The following is an 18,614-nucleotide window of genomic DNA, read 5'->3' as shown; positions in this document are numbered from 1 at the left end:
AGAAGAAAAACATTTTAGGAAAACAGAATGAATTTTTTTTTCTTTTGAGACAGAGTCTCACCCTATCGCTCTCAATAGAGTGCTGTGGCAGCTCACAGCAACCTGCAATTCCTGGGCTTAGGCAATTCTCTTGCCTCCAGCACCCACCACAATGCCCAGCTATTTTTTTGTTGCAGTTTGGCCTGGGCTGGGTTCGAACTAGCTACCCTCAGTATATGGGGCCGGCGCCGTACCCACTGAGCCACAGGCACTGCCCAACAGGCCGAACTGTTGTCAGTGGCCACCTCTAGATTGATGGGCAATGGGTGATTTTTAAAAAATATTTTCTAGCTTGAGGGTGGGAGGCCGAGGTGGGTGGATTGCTTGAGTTCAGGAGTTCCAGACCAGCCTGAGCAAGAGTGAGCCCCTGTCTCTACTAAACATAGAAAAATTAGCCAAGTGTTGTGATGGGTGCCCGTAGTCCTAACTTTTCAGGAGACTGAGGCAAGAGGACCGCTTGAACCCAGGGGTTTGAGGTTGCTGTGAGCTATGATGCGGCACTCTACCTAGGGTAACAGAGTGAGACTCTGTCTCAAAAATAAATAAATAGGGCGGCGCCTGTGGCTCAAGGAGTAGGGCGCCAGTCCCATGTGCCGGAGGTGGCGGGTTCAAACCTAGCCCAGGCCAAAAACCAAAAAAAAAAATAAAATAAAATAAAAATAAATAAATAAAGTTCTGTCTTCTTTATATTATTCTAAATTTTGCAGATTTTCTACCACGAGCACAGATTTTTTTTTTTTATATTCAGAAAAAAAATTGATAAGAAAATGAGAGTGACTGCAACCATTCATTAGGCACACGTGTTGCCAGGGTGTATTAAGCATACAGCGTGGCTCATTGCTATGAGAGTTCGGAGATGAATGCATTGCTAACAGGGCAGGAGTGGAGGTGTGGGGATAGTGGCATGAAGTATGGAGGACTGGACAGAAAAACAAAGGAGATATGGTAAATGTAAGGGAAGTCAGGGTCGGCCCTATGCCCTCTGGAATGCTGTTCCTCATTCACAGGGAAGATACTGTGGGTAGGACCCTGGCTTTGAATCTCCTTGTTTCTGCAAGTTCCACGGGCAAGCTGCATTGAGCTCCCAACTTGCACTTGCCTTTTAGCATGGCTGGCAGAAGTTAGTAAAGCCTGTAGCTCATGAATCAGGGTCTTTTCTGCCCCAAGTATGTTATTGACTTCCTGTGCACCAATTGAACCAGGACCAAGGGCCTAGTTCTTGTGACTGCCATGGTGGGAGTAGCCCTGGCCCTGCAGTGGTGGGGGTGGGAGGTGACCTATTCAGGGTCCCAGAGATAACCTTCTATGGCTCTTGGTTTCTGACTGGTGGAAGAGAAACCAGTATGATTCAGTGCTTCAGAGACTCATTAATCAGTCTTTGGGTTCATTTTCCTGGTCAACCCTGGCTATGGCTATGGGTTGGCTATGACCCTGGGCAATGGCTTAGCCTTCATAAGCCTCTGTGTCCTCATTAGTAAAACAGGTAATTAATAGTAGCTATCTCACAGGGCTGATGGAAGAATTAAAAGAGTTAATCCCTATAGATGACACTTAGCATATTGCAGCTGATTCCTGTTGTCTGATTGAGAGGTGGATGCTGATCCTAGATTGCCTGGGCTCAGATCATCTCAATGTCTTTCTTGGTTTCTCCGTCTGTGAAATGGAGATATTAATACCATCTGCCTCAGATGATTGTTGCGAAGATTAAATAAATTACTAAAAGTAAAAGTGATTCAAATGCCCAATAAAAAAGTTAGTGGCCGGCATCTGCCAATTCATCTGATTATCTCAGGAGTCCCATCACTCACTTGCTAGTATTTTAAACGTCTTACTCCATTATTACTCTTATCATTAGTGTTGTGGGTTCCACATGTCAAGATCCCTCCTGGGGTCACATCTCATCTCACCTCTTTGCCAAGTTTTGGTTAAGATGATCTTGCCTCAGTTTCCAAAGAGTGCTGGTGATGGAAATTGTGGTCCTGGGCAGACTGGGATGAAGCCTAGCTGCTTTGGGGGTTGTTTGAGGAGTATTTTAGATGAAATCAGAGACTATGGTACTCCTCCCCCTGCCTGTCCGCCCTTTAGAAAAAGAGCCAAAGTCAAGAAAAAAAATGACTACTCATAAATAAAGGGAATCATGAAAATAACAAAAAGAAGGAAGAAATCTTGCTTTTGTGACAGGCTCGGCTGCCGATGGGGTAGATAATAGGAGAGGAAACGCGGTGTTTGTGGAGAAAAAGAACAGAACGGAACACTTTGTTCACGGGAAGAATGAATGCTGCTTGAGCAAGGGCTGCTAAATTGGGGTTTCTGACTGACAAGGCGCTTATTCTGGGGGGAGATGGTGGAGATTAGATTTCCATGACGCATGGGTGGCGTCCCACCTAGAAGCCCTGGGGTAGGGAGAGGATGGGCACAGCCCCAGGTCACCCAAACATGAGGCTGGTATGTCCAGGTTCGCCAGGAGCCTTGGCCACCGTGACTGCCTGCGGGAGCTCAGCTCACCTTCTCCTTAGGGCCTGCTCAGCCAGGACCAATGTGCTCCAACCACTCTGGGAGCTCCCAGACCTTCCCTTAAGGCACCCGTTCTCAACCTGTGGGTCGCCCCCCACAGGAACTGTATTAAAGGGCAGCGGCATTAGGAAGGTTGAGAACCACTGCCTTAAGGTATATTTTCCGTGGAGGTAATCCCAGGGAGGATGAGGCCGGTGTGTTTGCTGATTATTTGCCTGCTGGCCTTCTGAGTCCGAGGCTGTGCTCTCTCCACATTGCCCGCCGGCTTTCTGTGTGGCTGACATTTATTGACTTCTCTTTCTTACACCACTTACCTGTCTGCATTGCTGACCCATTTCTCCTGCCTTTGCAGTGGGTGGCTGAGGTGGGGAGAAGGAGAGGAGCTGCAGAGGAAAGCAGGTACCTTTCCTGAGCCCCTGGGGGCCTCATGATGCTGAGTAGAGAGGCCCACTGCAGGAGTGGCCAGTGGTCTCCTGGATGTGTGGAGGTTGATATCTGAAGTGACTTTAAGAAGGGCCTTTGGGGGACATGCACTGGTTTGAGGCTGAGTGTGCTGACTGCAGAGAGAGCTTCCCTGGAAGCCCATTTCTTTATTCAGCCACCAAAATGCTAAATGCCCATGTACTTTGTGCCAGACATTGTGCTAAGTATTTTATAAATGGTAACTTATTCTCCAACCATGAGAAATAGGTATTGTTAGTCCCCATTACAGATAAAGAATCTGAGGTGTAGGGCAGTGCCCGAGCTCAGTGGTTAGGGTGCCGACCACATACACCCAGGCTGGCGGGTTCAAACCCGGCCCCAGCCAAACTGCAACAACAACAAAATAGCTGGGCATTGTGGCGGGCGCCTGTAGTCCCAGCTATTGGGGAGGCTGAGGCAAGAGAATCACTTAAGCCCAGGAGTTGGAGGTTGCTGTGAGCTGGGTAATGCCACGGCACTCTACCAAGGGCGACAAAGTGAGACTCTTTCTCTACGGAAAAAAAAAAAAAAAGAAGGGCCTTTGGTTTGGGGCTGAGTGTGCTGACTGCAGAGAGAGCTTCCCTGGAAGCCCATTTCTTCATTCAGCCACCAAAATACTAAATGCTCATGTGCTTTGTGCCAGACATTGTGCTAAGTATTTTATTTTATTTGTTTTTTTTTTTTGTAGAGACAGAGTCTTACTTTGTCGCTCTCAGTAGAGTGCCATGGTGTCACACAGCTCACAGCAACCTCCAACTCCTGGGCTTAGGTGATTCTCTTGCCTCAGCCTCCCCAGTAGCTGGGACTACAGGCGCCCGCCACAACGCCCAGCTATTTTTGTTGTTGTTGTTGCAGTTTGGCCGGAGCTGGGTTTGAACCTGCCACCCTTGATATATGGGGCTGGCACCCTACTCACTGAGCCACAGGGACCGCCCAAGTGCTAACTTATTCTAGAGAAATAGGTATTGTTAGTCCCATTACAGCTACAGAATGTGAGGTGTAGGGCAGCGCCCGTGCTCAGTGGTTAGGGCACTGGCCACAACACCCAGATTGGTGGGTTCAAACCCAGCTTGGGCCAGCTAAAGAACAATGACAACTGCAACAAAAAAATAGCCGGGCATTGTGGCGGGTGCTTGTAGTCTCAGCTACTTGGGAGGCTGAGGCAAGAGAATCACTTAAGCCCCAAGAGTTTGAGGTTGCTGCGAGCTGTGACGCCACTGCACTCTACTAAGGGCGAGAAAGTAAGACTCTGTCTCAAAAATAAAAAAAAGGAAAATAAGAATCTGAGGTGTGGGCAGCGCCTGTGGCTCAGTCGGTAAGGCGCCGGCCCCATATACCGAGGGTGGCGGGTTCAAATCCGGCCCCCGCTGAACTGCAACCAAAAAATAGCTGGGCGTTGTGGCAGGCGCCTGTAGTCCCAGCTACTCGGGAGGCTGAGGCAAGAGAATCGCTTAAGCCCAGGAGTTGGAGGTTGCTGTGAGCTGTGTGATGCCATGGCACTCTACCGAGGGCAATAAAGTGAGACTCTGTCTCTACCAAAAAAAAAAAAAAGAATCTGAGGTGTAAAGAGAGTCTGTCTCAAGTATTTATTGGGTGAAGTGTGGAAGTGGATGACTCCCCACTTCCCTGCCCTCTACCCTCCTGATCTAGATTATAATGGTAATACCTGCTACAGGTGTCCAGCACAGTTGTGTGCCAGGCACTGGGCTTTGCTTGTGTATCTCATTTACTCTTTGAAACCCCACTAGTGGGTACATGTTACTAGTCTCAGTTACAGATAAGAAGAATCGTACTCTTAGAGTGAAACTAGTTGATTAGTCAGAAAGGTGCTGTGTTTGGTTTGAACCAACACTGTGCATCTTCAAGCCTCCATTTTGCTTCATGTCATGAGCGCTTAGTCTTCATGGCTTAGCCTTGTCACCAGGCAGAAGCTAATGCTGCCCAGCTCACCCCAGCACCAAGAGGAGAGGAACGTCTGGTAAAGGTGAGATTTCCTCCAGCCTGGTGGATAAACACTGCTGTTTGCAGACTGTTTGCCCTTGTCCTTTCCTCTGTCTGTGGTCATCCCCCTAGTGTCCACCTTGCCCTCCCTCTCCTGGGTGGCAGGGGACTGCAAGAGTTAATGGAACAGCACTTCACCCTTGTGGGCCCCAGAGGAAATGAGGGAGCTCGTGAGTTCTGCAGAGCTGTGTGTCAACAGGCTGAGAAGGGAGGGCACCATAGCTCCAGATAAGCGCTGGGGTTGGGTACATGGGGCTTCCTTGGCAAATTTGCATCCTTCAGCCTGTTGGTCCCCTGTGGGGCCTGAATGCCTGACCCAGTGTAGGCACCTGTGGAAACTGATGACCTAAGTGCGGGAGGGAGACCTTAGATGGAGAAGAAAGAGGGGGCAGGCCCAGTCGTCCTACAGGTGTGGGCCTTCTGCTTATCTGACCATAGGGGCTGCAGGAGGCAGTTTGAGGAACATTTTTTTATTTTTTAAAAATGCCAGCACAGTAAGTCTTCTCAATAATTCCATAAGGTAAGTAGAGATGGGGAAACTGAAACTTCCCCATGGTCACGCAGCTGGTAGTATATGCAGAGCCAGGCTTTCAAACACAGGTCCCAATGACATGGAAGTCCACCTTCTCTTAGCCAAGTCAGGGAGCCTTCCAGCAATGCCGATCATCACTCCCACCCACCTACCTCCTGGAAAGTCTGGGACTTGGCTTAGTGTTGGGGGAGGGAGAAGGTGGGGATGGGAGTCCTGCTTCTTGGCGCTCCGGGGGTGGGGAATGAGAAAGACCCCTTCCTGCTTTAGGTCTCTCTCTTCTCTGAACATATATTCTGTACTAGATTCTTTAATTAAGCCTTATCTTCTTTTTTTTTTTTTTTTTTGAGACATAGTCTCCCTACGTCACCCTGGGTAGAGTGCCATTGTGTCACAGCTCACAACAACCTCAAACTCTTTGGGCTTAAGTGATTCTCTTGGCTCAGTCTACCAAAGTAGCTGGGACTATAGGCACCCACCACAACACCTGGCTACTTTTTTGGTTGTAGTTGTCATTGTTGTTTGGCAGGCTCAGGCTGGATTCAAACCCGCCAGCTCCCGTGTATGTGGCTGGCGCCTTAGCTGCTGAGCTACAGGGGCCGAACCTAAGCCTTATCTTCTAATCACAAGTCCATACTGGAATCTCCATTTTCCATGGGAAGAAACTGAGGTTTTGAGAGGTTAGTCTTTTCCCCAGGTTCCCAAAGCAGCCTTCGTTTCTTATGTTGATTTTTCCTTGGCCCCATTTTGAGTCAAAAACAACTGGAATCCTGTAGGCAGTGAAGACAGTGGCCAATCTATCTCTGATGGCCCAGAGCCTGTTATTTGGGGTAGAGGGAAAGTGGCTAGGGCATCAATGAACTGATGAAAAGGTGTGGATCTGGGCATCAGTGAGGCCTGAGTTCAGATGCCACCTCTGCTGAGCCTTGGCTAGGATGTTCAGCCCCCAAGCTGTGGTCTTCATAGGGTTCCTGTGAGAATTAAGTGGGGAGGTGAATGAAGAGCCCTCTATTTAGTGCTGTGTCACCATATGCTTTTTTTCACCCTCCTTTCCTTTGGTGAATGTTTGTGGCTATCCCCAAAGGGGCCCTTGACAAGGCCAGTCAGCCCCAGCTGCACAATTCGTGCTGAGTTCTGGCCCTGGACTGGGCACTGTCCCTGCAGCACTTCCCTGTCCAGGACACAGGTTTGGACCTGGCCACTGGGAGATGAGGATGGGTCCTGCAACTGCTTCCTAGCTCTGACCTGGTGCCGGAGGACCTGGAGAAGGACTCCCAGAGACACTGTGTAGCTGTTCTCAATTTGGGGCCTTCTGAAGGCATGCATCAAGCTGGGGACCTCAGAAGCACTTTCACCTTGACCCTTCCATCTTGTTTTGACTCTCCTCCTGGATTGGGAGAAGACTCACATGTCCTGGAGACCTGAGAACCAGGCAGGGAAGGGGATGGGAGCGTCATGGCCACAGTCCCCCCAGAACTACTTCTTTCCTTCGTGCTGTTAGGGTCACCCTGAGTCCTGGTAGCCACAGAAGCTCAGTCTGGAGCTGGGTTCTGTGACAGAGGTGCTGGTGGGGAGGCTACCTCTTCTCACAGGCTCGGAAACTCATTGAGTCTCTGTCTGGTGCTGGCTTCTCTGCCAGTTGAACACCACCTTGGCCAGCTTAGAAATAGCCAAGGGACTGGGAGTGTTGGCTGTGGCCATGCCCTGAATCTGATACTCGCTAGAACCCACAGAAGCTGGAAAGGGTGATAGTGACTCTCAGGAAAGCTTTGTCCCAAGCCTGCAGGCAGCCCAGCTCCCAGCTCTGAGTAAACATTAGAGATAGGATCGGGCGTAGCCAGGAAGGGTGGCAGGGTGTGGCTTGTGAGAAGAATGGCAGGATGTGGCACTGGGCACTGTGCTGGGCACCCACGCCTCGGGCTATTGTTTAGGGCAGCCTGAGGCTTGAAACCCTCTGGGGCTTTGAGAGGAAGTGGCATTCCCCTGGGATGCAAGCTATGCCCCACCCCAGCTGTGTGGATCTCTTTCTCTGGCACTGCCCCTTGGTACCACCCTCTCAGGGCCAGCTTGGGAGTGGGAGCCAGCATCGGAGGGCTGATGCGTATGCCCAGTGCAGAAAGGCAGCCTCTGGCCTCCTCGGAGGGTCTGCCTGTCTGTTCAGGCTTCCTGTATCCCTGGGCATGAGTCACTTGTCATGGTACCGTGACTGTAATTTATCTCCATCTTCATCTGCATCTTGATATTTTTTTGGGGGGTGGGGAGGGGCGCCCTTGTTGTGGAGGGAGGAAGGGCTGAGAGTGAAAACTCCTTTGATTCCAGTCCAGTGGGGCTGGTAGTTGACTGATTAGAAGAGGAAGTGGCTGGTGATTTGTTTTGGGTAGAAAGGGGCTCTGAATGTCTGTGGGTGGAGGTCAGAGGGGCTGTGACAGGGTTGCTTGTGGGGAGGGGAAGAGGAAGAGAGGATGGGCACCTGCAGTCTGCTCCGTCACATAAAGGCAGCGCTTTGAGCCACTGGCTCTCTGTGGAGGCAGGTGCCTCTCTGGGCCTTGTCCCAAGCACTGGATCTGGGGGCCTCGGAGCCTGGCAGACACCAGCTCAAAGACTCAAGGAGAAAAAAGCCCAGAAGAGGGCCTGTGAGGTGGGCTCCCGAGAAGGACAGGAGGGCAGAGCAGGGATGCTGCTGCTGAGTGGCCCGGCTGGTTGAAGGTCCCCCACTCCATAGTCCCGCAGCAGTGCTGTCCAATGGGCCATGAGAAAAGTGTCGGGACCTCAGTTTCTTCATTTATAAAGTAGGTGTGAGGTTGGGTGAGAGGGAGGAGGTTGGGCGCACGGAACGTGTCACCTGAACAGGGCATGGCCTCTGACCAGAACCGGGGGCATCACACGTGGCTGAGAGCCAGGACTGCCTGACGATGCTGGTTTCCTGTGGGCCACGGTTGTGTGGCTTCTGGGCATATGGAAGAGGGGAGGCCGAGGATACTGACCTTGCAGCCTCCCGCGAAACCACATGGATAATTGAAGCAGGAGCATGCTTTGTAAGGAAGGGGCAAAGAAACATCAGGGTTTTTTAAGTCTCTGGAAAAGAAGAGACTTAAGGGAAAACTCCAACAGGGTCTTTAAATCTGAAAAGTATGGAAGTTGTTTCTTGTCTGACCCAAGGTAAAAAACAAAAGGAAGTGTACTGTCTTTGTTGCTGGGGGGATTTAGGTCACTGATAGGAAGAGCTTAGATCCATGGAACAGGCAGCAGAGGGTTAGGAGGTGGGGGTGTGCAACGTGCACCTCAGAGGGCTGTATCTGTCTAATAGTAACAGTACTGTAGTACCCATGACATGTTACACTTCCAGGCCTGCTCTCTGCTGTGCTGCTGAGCTATATGTCAATGTCACTCCCTTGTTGTTGTGTGAGTGCTCTAGGCACTGTGCTATGCTCTGGGGCTACAGTGATGAGCAGAAACAGGTACATTTCCACTGTTGGGTGAGGTGGGTTCTCAGGCTATTGGGTGAGTCTGAAATAAATTAGGCATAAAAAGGTGTCATTATTGGCTCGGTGCCTGTAGCTCAGTGGCTAGGGTGCCAGCCACATACACCAGAGTTGGCGGGTTCAAATCCAGCACGGGCCTGCCAAACAACAACGACATCTACAGCCAAAAAATAGCCGGGCACTGTGGCAGGTGCCTGTAGTCCCAGCTACTCCGGAGGCTGAGGCAAGAGAATCGCTTAAGCCCAGGAGTTGGAGGTTGCTGTGAGCTGTGAATGCCAGGACACTCTACCAAGACACTCTACCGAGGGTGACAAAATGAGGCTCTGTCTCAAAAAAAAAAAATGTCATTATCGACTATGATAAGTACTTTAAGGGCCAAGTTCAAATCACTGTGAGAATGTAAAACAGGTAGATCTGATAGGGTCTGAGTTCTTAACATAAGGCTCACCTCTTCAGGTTTGGGTTTTCTTTTCTATTTATTTATTTATTTCCTTATTTTTTGAGACAGAGAATCTCACTTTGTCACCCTAGAGAGCGGTGACATCACAGCTCACAGCAACCTCAAACTCTTGGGCTCAAGAGATTTTTCTTGCCTCAGCCTCCTGAGTTGCTTGGACTACAGGCGCCAGCCGGCCACAATGCCTGGCTGATTTTAGAGACAGGGTCTCACTCTTGCTGAGGATGGTCTTGAATTCCTGAGCTCCAGGGATCCACCTCCCTCGGCCTCCCAGAATGCTAGGATTATAGGTATGAGCCATTGCACCTGGCCATGGTTTGGGTTTCCTTATTCCCATTTTACTGAGGAGAAAATTGGGGCTCAGAGACATTAAGGTACTTGCTCTTGATTGCACAGGAATTAATGGTTCGAGTTGGAATTCAAATGTACCCAAGTCTGTCTGACCCTACACACTTTTTTTCTCTCAACCACCTGACTTTCAGAGCATCCTGGGCTATACATAACTTGTCTCCCCTTGTATTATTTGAGCTTCATGGACACCTGTGAGACATGGGTTATTGTGCCCATAATATAGAGACAGAGACTCAGGAGAGGTTAATTAACTGGCCTAGGTTCACACAAGTCAGCTGGCCTCAGTGTGGGAATTTAGACCCAGGTGGTTGGACTAAAAAGCCTGTGCAGGGGGCCAGGGGGCAGGGGGGAGGTGGCTCACACCTATTATCCTAGTACTCTGGGAGGCCCAGGTGGGTGGATTGCCTGAGCTCACAGGTACAAGGCCAGCTTGAGACAGAGCCAGACCTGTCTCAAAAATTAGCCAGGCATTGTGGCGGGTGCCTGTAGCCCCAGCTACTTGGGAGGCTGAGGCAGGAGGATCCCTAGAGCCTAAGGGTGTGAGGTTGCTGTGAGCTATGACGCCATGACATACTACCAAGGTGAGACTCTGTCTCCAAAAAAAAAAAAAATCCCAGAGCAAGCACCCATGGCTCAGTGAGTAGGGTGCCGGCCCCATATACTGAGGGTGGTGGGTTCAAACCCAGCCCTGGTCAAACTGCAACAACAACAACAACAAAAAATAACCGGGCGTTGTGGTGGGCACCTGTGGTCCCAGCTACTCAGGAGGCTGAGGCAAGAGAATCGCCTAAGCCCAGAGTTGGAGTTTGTTGTGAGCTGTGACACCACTGCACTTACCCAGGGCGACAAAGTGAGACTCTGTCTCTTTAAAAAAAAAAAAACCTGGCTTGGTGCCTGTGGCTCAAGCGGCTAAGGTGCCAGCCACATACACCTGAGCTGGCGGGTTCGAATCCAGCCCGGGCCCACCAAACAACAATGATGGCTGGAACCAAAAAATAGCCGGGTGTTGTGGCAGGCGCCTGTAGTCCCACCTACCTGAGAGGCGGAGACAGGAGACCCAGGAGTTTGAGGTTGCTGTGAGCTATGATGTCACAGCACTCTACCCAGGGCAATAGCTTGAGGCTCTGTCTCAAAAAAAAAAAACCCACTGGGTGAAGTGGCTCATGCTTATAATCCTAGCACTCTGGTAGGCCGAGGAGGGTGGATTGCTTGAGCACAAGAGTTTGGTATTGGGCGGTGCCTGTGGCTCAAAGGGGTAGGGCGCCGGCCCCATGTGCCAGAGGTGGCGGGTTCAAACCCAGCCCCGACCAAAAAAAAAAAAAAACCTGCAAAAAAAAAAAGAGTTTGGTATCAGCCAGAGCAAAATCAAGACCTGGTCTCTACTAAAAATAGAAAAACTGAGGCAAGAGGATCGCGTGAGCCTAAGAGTTGAGAGGTTGCTTTGAGCTATGATGCCATGGCACTCTACCCAGGGCGACAGCTTGGGACTCCATCTCACAAAAAAAAAAAAAAAAAAAGCCTGTGAGTCTTCTAAAATGTCCCATTGACTCCCCCATACCCAAAGAGGCAAAGCAGTCTGTGCCGGGATTGCATAAAGATCTCTCCTTCCACTGCACTCCCCTTGCTCTTCTAAATAGTTTATCACTGGTGACCTTGGCTCCCTTCTCTGGGATGATTAGGGTCTAGATCCTGGTACTGAAACTCTTCATAGAGAGACTTGCCTCTCTCTGGGCCATGGCAGGCTGGGACTTTGGTGCTCTCAAGTCTGCAACAGGGCAGGGAGAAGAGCTGCTCTTCTCAAGCAGGGGAGGAGCAGAGGGAGGAAGAAGAGGTGCTCTAGGACCCTCCCCCTGAAGTTGAGACTCAGGGAAGTGCTCTCTAGGAGGTTCCCATTGGGCCTGGGCTGTCACCTGTCCATCAACTAATGGATCCAGAAGAGACCAAGGAAGGGCCGGTGCCTACCACCTGCGGCTGAATCAAATGCCTGTGAGATTGGAAGGGCCCTTGGGCAGGGCAGGGTTATGTGGTGGGCACCAAGCCCAGGTGAACAGACTGACATCTCCAAGCCAGCTTGGCTGGTCACCAGGAACCATTTTCTTTCTTTCTTTCTTTCTTTTTCAACAAAATGTTCCACCACATTTAATTAAATAGTGTTGATTACATTAAACATGTTGGTTGTGGAACCATTTTCTTTGTTACCAAGTTCTGTGCTGGGGGCCAGGACAGGCCACAGGGAGGCCCAGGTGTCAGGCTCTCTAACGGCGATGGTAATCCACAGTGCTGGCTGGAGTGCTGCTGGGGGTTAAATGTGGATAGAAAAGGCCATTCGAGGTCAAAGGGAGAAGATGTCTTAGGGCAATGCTGTCGAACAGAAATATAACAGGAGCTACATGTGTAATTAAAAATTTTCTAGTAGCTACATTTAAAAGTGTAAAAAGAAACACGTGAAATGAATTTTAATAATGTATTTTTGTCTAACGCCAGTGGTTCTCCACCTTCCTAATGCCTCGAACCTTTATTCCAGTCCAAAGTGGTCTCGACCCACAGGTTGAGAACCATTAACCTAATCTATCCAAAAATATTTCAACATGTAATTAATAACTGATTATTAATGAGCTGTTTTATTTACATTCTGTTCTGTGTAGTAGGCCGTGGGAACCTGGAGTGTATTTTACACTCACCACATTCCCATTGGGACTGGCCACATTACAAGTGCCTAGGAGTCACATGTGGCAAGTGGCTGGGGTCTTGGGCAGTGCAGTCCTAGAGTTAATCAGGACAGAGGATCACTTCCTCTGCCACCACCTTCAGCTCAGGGCACAGATAGACAGACATTCATCATCTCTAACCAGAGAGGTCTTGGGTCCTGACTGTTCGTTCGGCTGACCATTCCTGCTGCGGCTACTGCTATGGCCCCTGCCAGGGTCTTTGGGCTACAATGGGCAGAAGTTGCAAGTCCATGAAGTTGGGACAGGAAGAAGGAGAAAACCTTTTAGGACCCAAGTGCAGAGTGCGGAGGGACCGGGTGGCCGTGGTGGGTGTGGGCGAGGTGGCACTGGGCCGCTGGATCAGAGGCCCACAGGCCCGCATTGTGCGCCTGTCACACTTCCTTTGGCTTTATTGCTTTTGTCCAACACCCTATTGTCTAGCTTCCTTTTGTCCCCCATTCAGTGCTGCTGCCTTTTATTTTCCAGCCAGCCTGGTTGTTTTCATTTCTTTTGTCTGAAGTTCCTGAGAGGAAGGTTTTATTTTCAGCGGTTTGATTAATTCACAGCTTGAGCCCAGGGTTTGTTTGTTATGTAATTGCTGCCCTCAGCTTCAGGATAATACCCCCTCTCGGACTGCTCCCACTCCCACTCCTCGCCCCCCCCTGCTCAGGGCCTGGCTCCTGGTGCCCGGATGGGCCGAGCCGCCTGCTTCCTGGCTGCTCTCCAGGTCTCAGGGTGGTGGGAAGGGGGACCCCAGGGCAAGCTGGGCTGAGGTTGTCTTCTTTTCTCTTTATCTAGTTGGGATGAGGCCAAGTTCTTAGACTCAGGTAGGCCTCTCTCCTCACCCTGCAGTGCCCCATCCTGGGTTCTACAACAGCCCCCTGGGTACCCTGCTCTTTGACAATGGATGAGACTGGGAGTCTTGTTTGGTCTGATCTGTAGGGTGGAATCAAATTAAATACACATACAATCACACATCATCTGCGGACTAATGCTATTTCAGTCAATGACTGACCAAATATTTGGCAGTTGTCCTATAGGATTTTACTGCATTTTTACTGTACCTTTTCCATGTTCAGAGGTGTTTAGGTATACGAATACTCGAATACTCACTATTGTGTTATAGCTGCCGGCAGTATTCAGTACAGTAACACGCTGTACTGGTTTGTAGCCTAGGAGCATAGGCTGAACCATATAGCCTAGGTGTGTAGCAGCCTGTATCACCTAGGTTTGTTAATTACACTGATGTTTGCGCAACAAAAAAGGTCTAGTGACACGTTTCTCAGAAGGTGCTCATATCGTTAAGTGACTGCAGAACTGTATATAGTCATCCCACTGGTTCTACAGGGAATTGGTTCTAAGACTACCCACCCCTTACCCCCAGGATACCAAAATCCACTGATGCTTAAGTCCCTGATATTATATAAAATAGTGTAGTATCTGCATATATACAAACCCTTCCCTATGCCTAAATCATCTCTCTGGATTACTCATAATACCTAATACAATGTAAATGCTATGTAAATAGTTGTCATACTATATTGTTTAGAGAATGATGACAAGAAAAATGTCTACATGTTTAGTGTAGATGCAGTTTTTTTTCAATCCAAGGTTGGTTGAATCCACAGATGTGGAACCACGGATAAGGAGGGCTGATTGTGTATATCTTGTACAACTATAATGCTCTTTTAGTTGTTTCATTTAAAATATGGTACACGTACAGCACTTTAACATTGCATGATTTGTTATGTTAGAAGAAACATTTTACATAGTTGATGCAATATACAAATGTCACCCTGCCATTGCAATTTCATTTAATTTCTGCCTTATATATTACCTCTAAAACTTTAGTCCCTGTGTAGAACATTTTTGAAAAATTTCATATAACAATGCTTTTTTAACTACTGTATATCAGAATCACCCTGTTCAAACAGATCCCTGGTAGCCAGGCTAGTGGCACACACCTGTAATCCCAGCCACTCAGGAGGCTGAGGCAAGAGGATTGCTCAGGCCCAAGAGTTTGAGGATGCTGTGAGCTATGACAGCACAGCACTCTACTCAGGGTGACAGAGTGAGACTCTGCCTCAAACCTCCCCCCCCACAAAAAAAGAAAAAAAAACCAGATCCCTGGCCTAACTCCCAGAGATTGTGATTTGAGAGCGGGACCCATGACTGCCTCTCAAACCAGCACCCAGGGCATGCTGAAGCTGCTGGTCATAGCGCCACACTCTGGCTAGCTGTGGTTATACCAATGCCAATGTGCTCACTAATGCCACAAACTATACTAAGTACCATAATCCTCATGGCTGTCCTATACGGTAGGGACTGTTACCGTGTTCATTTCATAGCTGAGGAAACTGAGGGCTAGAGAGGTTAAGCAGCTGGTCCTAGGTCACTCTGCTAGTTGAGGCAGGACCCATGTATAGTGGCAGCTGCCTGCCGTGTGTCCCCACTGGAACTCAGAGCACATCCCTAGGTGCCTGCCCTGGTGCCTATGGAGGGTGGGCATCTGGTGCCTCATATGACCACTGGGAGCCATTCCTTGAGGTCCCAGACTTCTTAGCTCCTCTAGATGCCCAGGCAGTGGTGTGACTAGAGGGTAGGCAGCTGTGGGGAGAAATGGGAGCATTCTCAAGAGAGCCTGGCAGATGTACCGCCTGTTTAAACCAGGAACCCCAAATCCAAATGCCTTAGGGGCCGGACTCTAAAGCTAGTATCAGTAAGTATTTTTCTTAAAGCCATTCATCTCTTAATCAGTTATTATTTTCCCACTTTTTTTTTTTTTTTGAGACAGAGCTTCAAGATGTCACCCTGGGTAGAGTGCTGTCACGTCACAGCTCACAGCAACCTCCAACTCCTGGGCTTAAGTGATTCTCTTGCCTCAGCCTCCCAAGTAGTTGGGACTATAGGTGCCTGCCACAACTCCTGGCTATTTTTTGGTTACAGTTTGGCCAGGGTTGTGTTCGAACCCGCCACCCTCGGTATGTGGGGCCGGCACCCTACTCACTGAGCCATAGGCTCCACCCTAAACACTCGGCTATTTTTTGTTGCATTTGTCATTATTGTTTAGCTGGCCTGGGTCAGGTTCGAACCAGCTCCCTCAGTGTATATGGCTGGTGCTGTAACCACGGTGCTACAGACGCTGAGCCAAGACAGGCTCTTGATCTTGCTGAGGCTTTAACTCCTGAGCTCAAGCAATCCACCTGCCTTGGCTTCCTGGAGAACTACGATTACAGGCGTGAACCACTGTGTTCTATTTTCTCACCTTTTTTTTTTTTTTTGCAGTTTTTGGCCGGGACTGGGCTTGAACCTGCCACCTGCGGCATATGGGGCCGGCGCCCTACCCCTTTGAGCCACAGGCGCCACCCCTATTTTCTCACTTTTAATAGATGCACAAACATACGAAACATTTCACTTTTACCTTATCTCCATTTTAAGAAAAAAAAAGTAATGTCTTATGTAAGGGTAATTGATACTCGGAGTCAGACGTGCTACCATTGCGCCACAAGGTCACAGGGTAGTTGATACTTGGTTCCATTTTGGAGGTATACTCTGGAGTGGTAGAGACTGAGGCAAACTGGCCTGTCCCTAAGGAGCATGTGCTATTCAGTTCCAGCCAGTTTTGCCACAACAACAATTGAACTGGAAGTTTGGGTCCAGGTTTTTATGTGCTGTATCTTGATTTTCAAGTTTTGGTAACTAATTACAAAAATACATATATATATACACACACATGAATATACACAGACAGACAAACACACATACACAATCTTTAGTTCTGCTGGGCTCAGAACAGCCAGTTAGCATTTCCAGCCTCCCTGGACTGGCCCACTAGCCTGTCAGTTCCAACACTGCAGTGGGCAGGGAGTGCCTAAGGTTAGGACCACTCTTCTCTAGACTTTTCTATTTAAATGATAAAAGATAAAGAAACCTCAAGGGACAGAGGAGCCCCTTCTAGTTTTTCTGTGGGTTCCTGATGCCCGCTTGCATTCTGTGTGACTGTGCCGGTGAGGGACACCCGGAGCCGCTGGGGGAGCCACTGCCTCTAGTGCTTGGAAGGCAAGGGTTCACAACTGTGCTGTGGGGACTCAACGAACCTCACTCTCTTCCCATCTCCCACCCCCAGGATGTCCATGAGGAGTCCCATCTCTGCCCAGCTGGCCCTGGATGGCGTTGGCACCATGGTGAACTGCACTGTCAAGTCCGAAGACAAGAAGGATCCTTGCCATGAGGCCCCTCAGGGCTCAGCTGCTGCCACTGAGCCCCAGCCTGCAGACCCAGCCCGGGTCCCCCAGGATGGTGCAGACCCCCAAGCTCCAGCTCAGGTGCCCAGCACTTTCCCAGGGGCTCCTGGGTCAGTGTCCCCATCATACCTCTGTCCATACCTGGCTTCTCTGCTGGGCTAAGCAGGCCTGCTCAGCTAGACAGCAGATGCAGGAGAGTTGGGAGGGACTGTCAAGCTCAGTCTGAGGCTGGGAGCCAGGTCACCCGTCAGAGCTGGGCATGGGCTCACTCCTATACTCACTTAGTCACCTGATAATGACTGTTCCACCTATATGTGACCCAGGCTGTGCTCCTCAGGACTAGTTGGGGAGATGGGATGTACACACTAGAAGTTTGGCTTCAATGTAATTTACCAGCTTTTTCATGTGATTTGAGAAAACTAACTTTATTACCCAAGCAAGAGTTAAATCATTGCTAAAGACAATATAGCTCCTCACTCTTAAAACAAGGAATTTGAACTACCTGACCAATTCTACTATTTCACACAGGAGTTGTAAAAAGGGAATATAAAATTAAAAGCCAACTGAGGACCAACCAATATAAAATTACATGCCTGTAATTGCCTGAGCCGGTAGGATCATCTTAGGCCAGGGGTTTGAGACTAGCCTGGGCAATATAGCTAGACCCCATCTTTATAAAAATATTTAAAAATTAGCAGGTGTGGTGGTGGTGGTGGTGTGTGTAGCTACTTGGACGGTGGAAGGCTGAGGCTGGAAAATTGCTTGAACTTAAGAGTTTGAAGTTACAGGCGGCACCTGTGGCTCAGTGGGTAGGGTGCCGGCCCCCTAGACCAAAGGTGGCGGGTTTGAACCCAGCCACAGCCAAACTGCAACAACAACAAAAAAAAGAGTTTGAAGTTATAGTATGCTATTTTGATGCCACTGCACTCTAGCGTGGGTGATAGAGCAAGACTCTGTATCAAAACAAGAAAGAAAGAAATGAGTGAAAATGAGGAGAGTTTGGAGGCTATAAGGAGGAATCCAGCCAGGTAGAGTGTGAGAGAGTGTATGTATGTGTGTGTGTGTGTGTGGGGGGGGTGATCAAGAAAGCCTTCCTGGAGTAGGCCTGAAAGATGAGGAGGACTTAGATGAGAAAAGGAGTGAGGGGCCCATTTCTTAAGGAGGGATGAGGTGGGGCCCTGTGAATAACCAGCCCTGCTGGGGCAGCAGGTGGATCCAGGGGAGTAATAATTAATAGCTTTTGGCCCCTGACTCTGCCGAGGCAAACCTTGTTCACATGTATTAACTCCCTTGATCCCAGCAACAATCCTGTGACAGGGGAGGTATTAATATTTCCATTTTCAGAAGTGGGAAGTCAGGTTCAGAGAAGTTCAGGGACTTGTGTGGGATCAAGCTCCTTGTGAGTCACTAAGCCTGGACTGAAACCCAGGTCTTTTATCTTCAGATCTTTTGTTCTTTTCACTGTATCAAGTGAAGTGTGAGCAAAGGTTGGGAAGGTGGGGGACAAAGGGCCTCCTGGGTGAGCAGTGGAGCTTGGGTTATATCTGGGGTTCCCTCAGGGTGGACGTCCCTGGGGTGCTCAGCCCTCCCTACAGTCTGTCCGCTCTTCTGGGGGTGACAGTGACAATTCAGTGTGTCTTGCAGGACTGTAGCTCTCCCGAGAGCAATGGGTCTCCAAGACCTAAGAGACCAGGAGCCTCTGAGGCTGCTTCTGGAAGCCAGGAGAAGCTGGACTTCAAACGAAATTTAAAAGAAGGTGAGATGTCTGCCCTAGTTAGAGGAGGGCCTGGGAGGGTATTGGGACGGCTGCTTCTCAAACTGGTGCTC

At 49.5% G+C, this 18,614-nt stretch overlaps 1 protein-coding gene across 2 annotated transcripts in view; it reads left to right on the top strand.

Annotated features, from left to right (window-relative positions):
• The window catches only part of SOX13 (SRY-box transcription factor 13), a 54,062-nt gene that overhangs the window by 24,228 nt on the left and 11,220 nt on the right, over positions 1-18,614 (top strand). For both annotated transcript variants that reach the window (XM_053607687.1, XM_053607686.1), the window contains exons 2-3: positions 16,670-16,868; positions 18,432-18,543. In XM_053607687.1, coding sequence (XP_053463662.1) covers positions 16,671-16,868; positions 18,432-18,543 — 310 coding nt within the window. In that variant the 5' untranslated portion in view covers position 16,670. The remainder of the gene's footprint in view (positions 1-16,669; positions 16,869-18,431; positions 18,544-18,614) is intronic.

This window comes from Nycticebus coucang, chromosome 10 (assembly GCF_027406575.1).
Source record: "Nycticebus coucang isolate mNycCou1 chromosome 10, mNycCou1.pri, whole genome shotgun sequence".
Lineage (NCBI taxonomy): Eukaryota > Metazoa > Chordata > Mammalia > Primates > Lorisidae > Nycticebus > Nycticebus coucang.
This window is presented reverse-complemented; position numbering and strand designations above follow the sequence as displayed.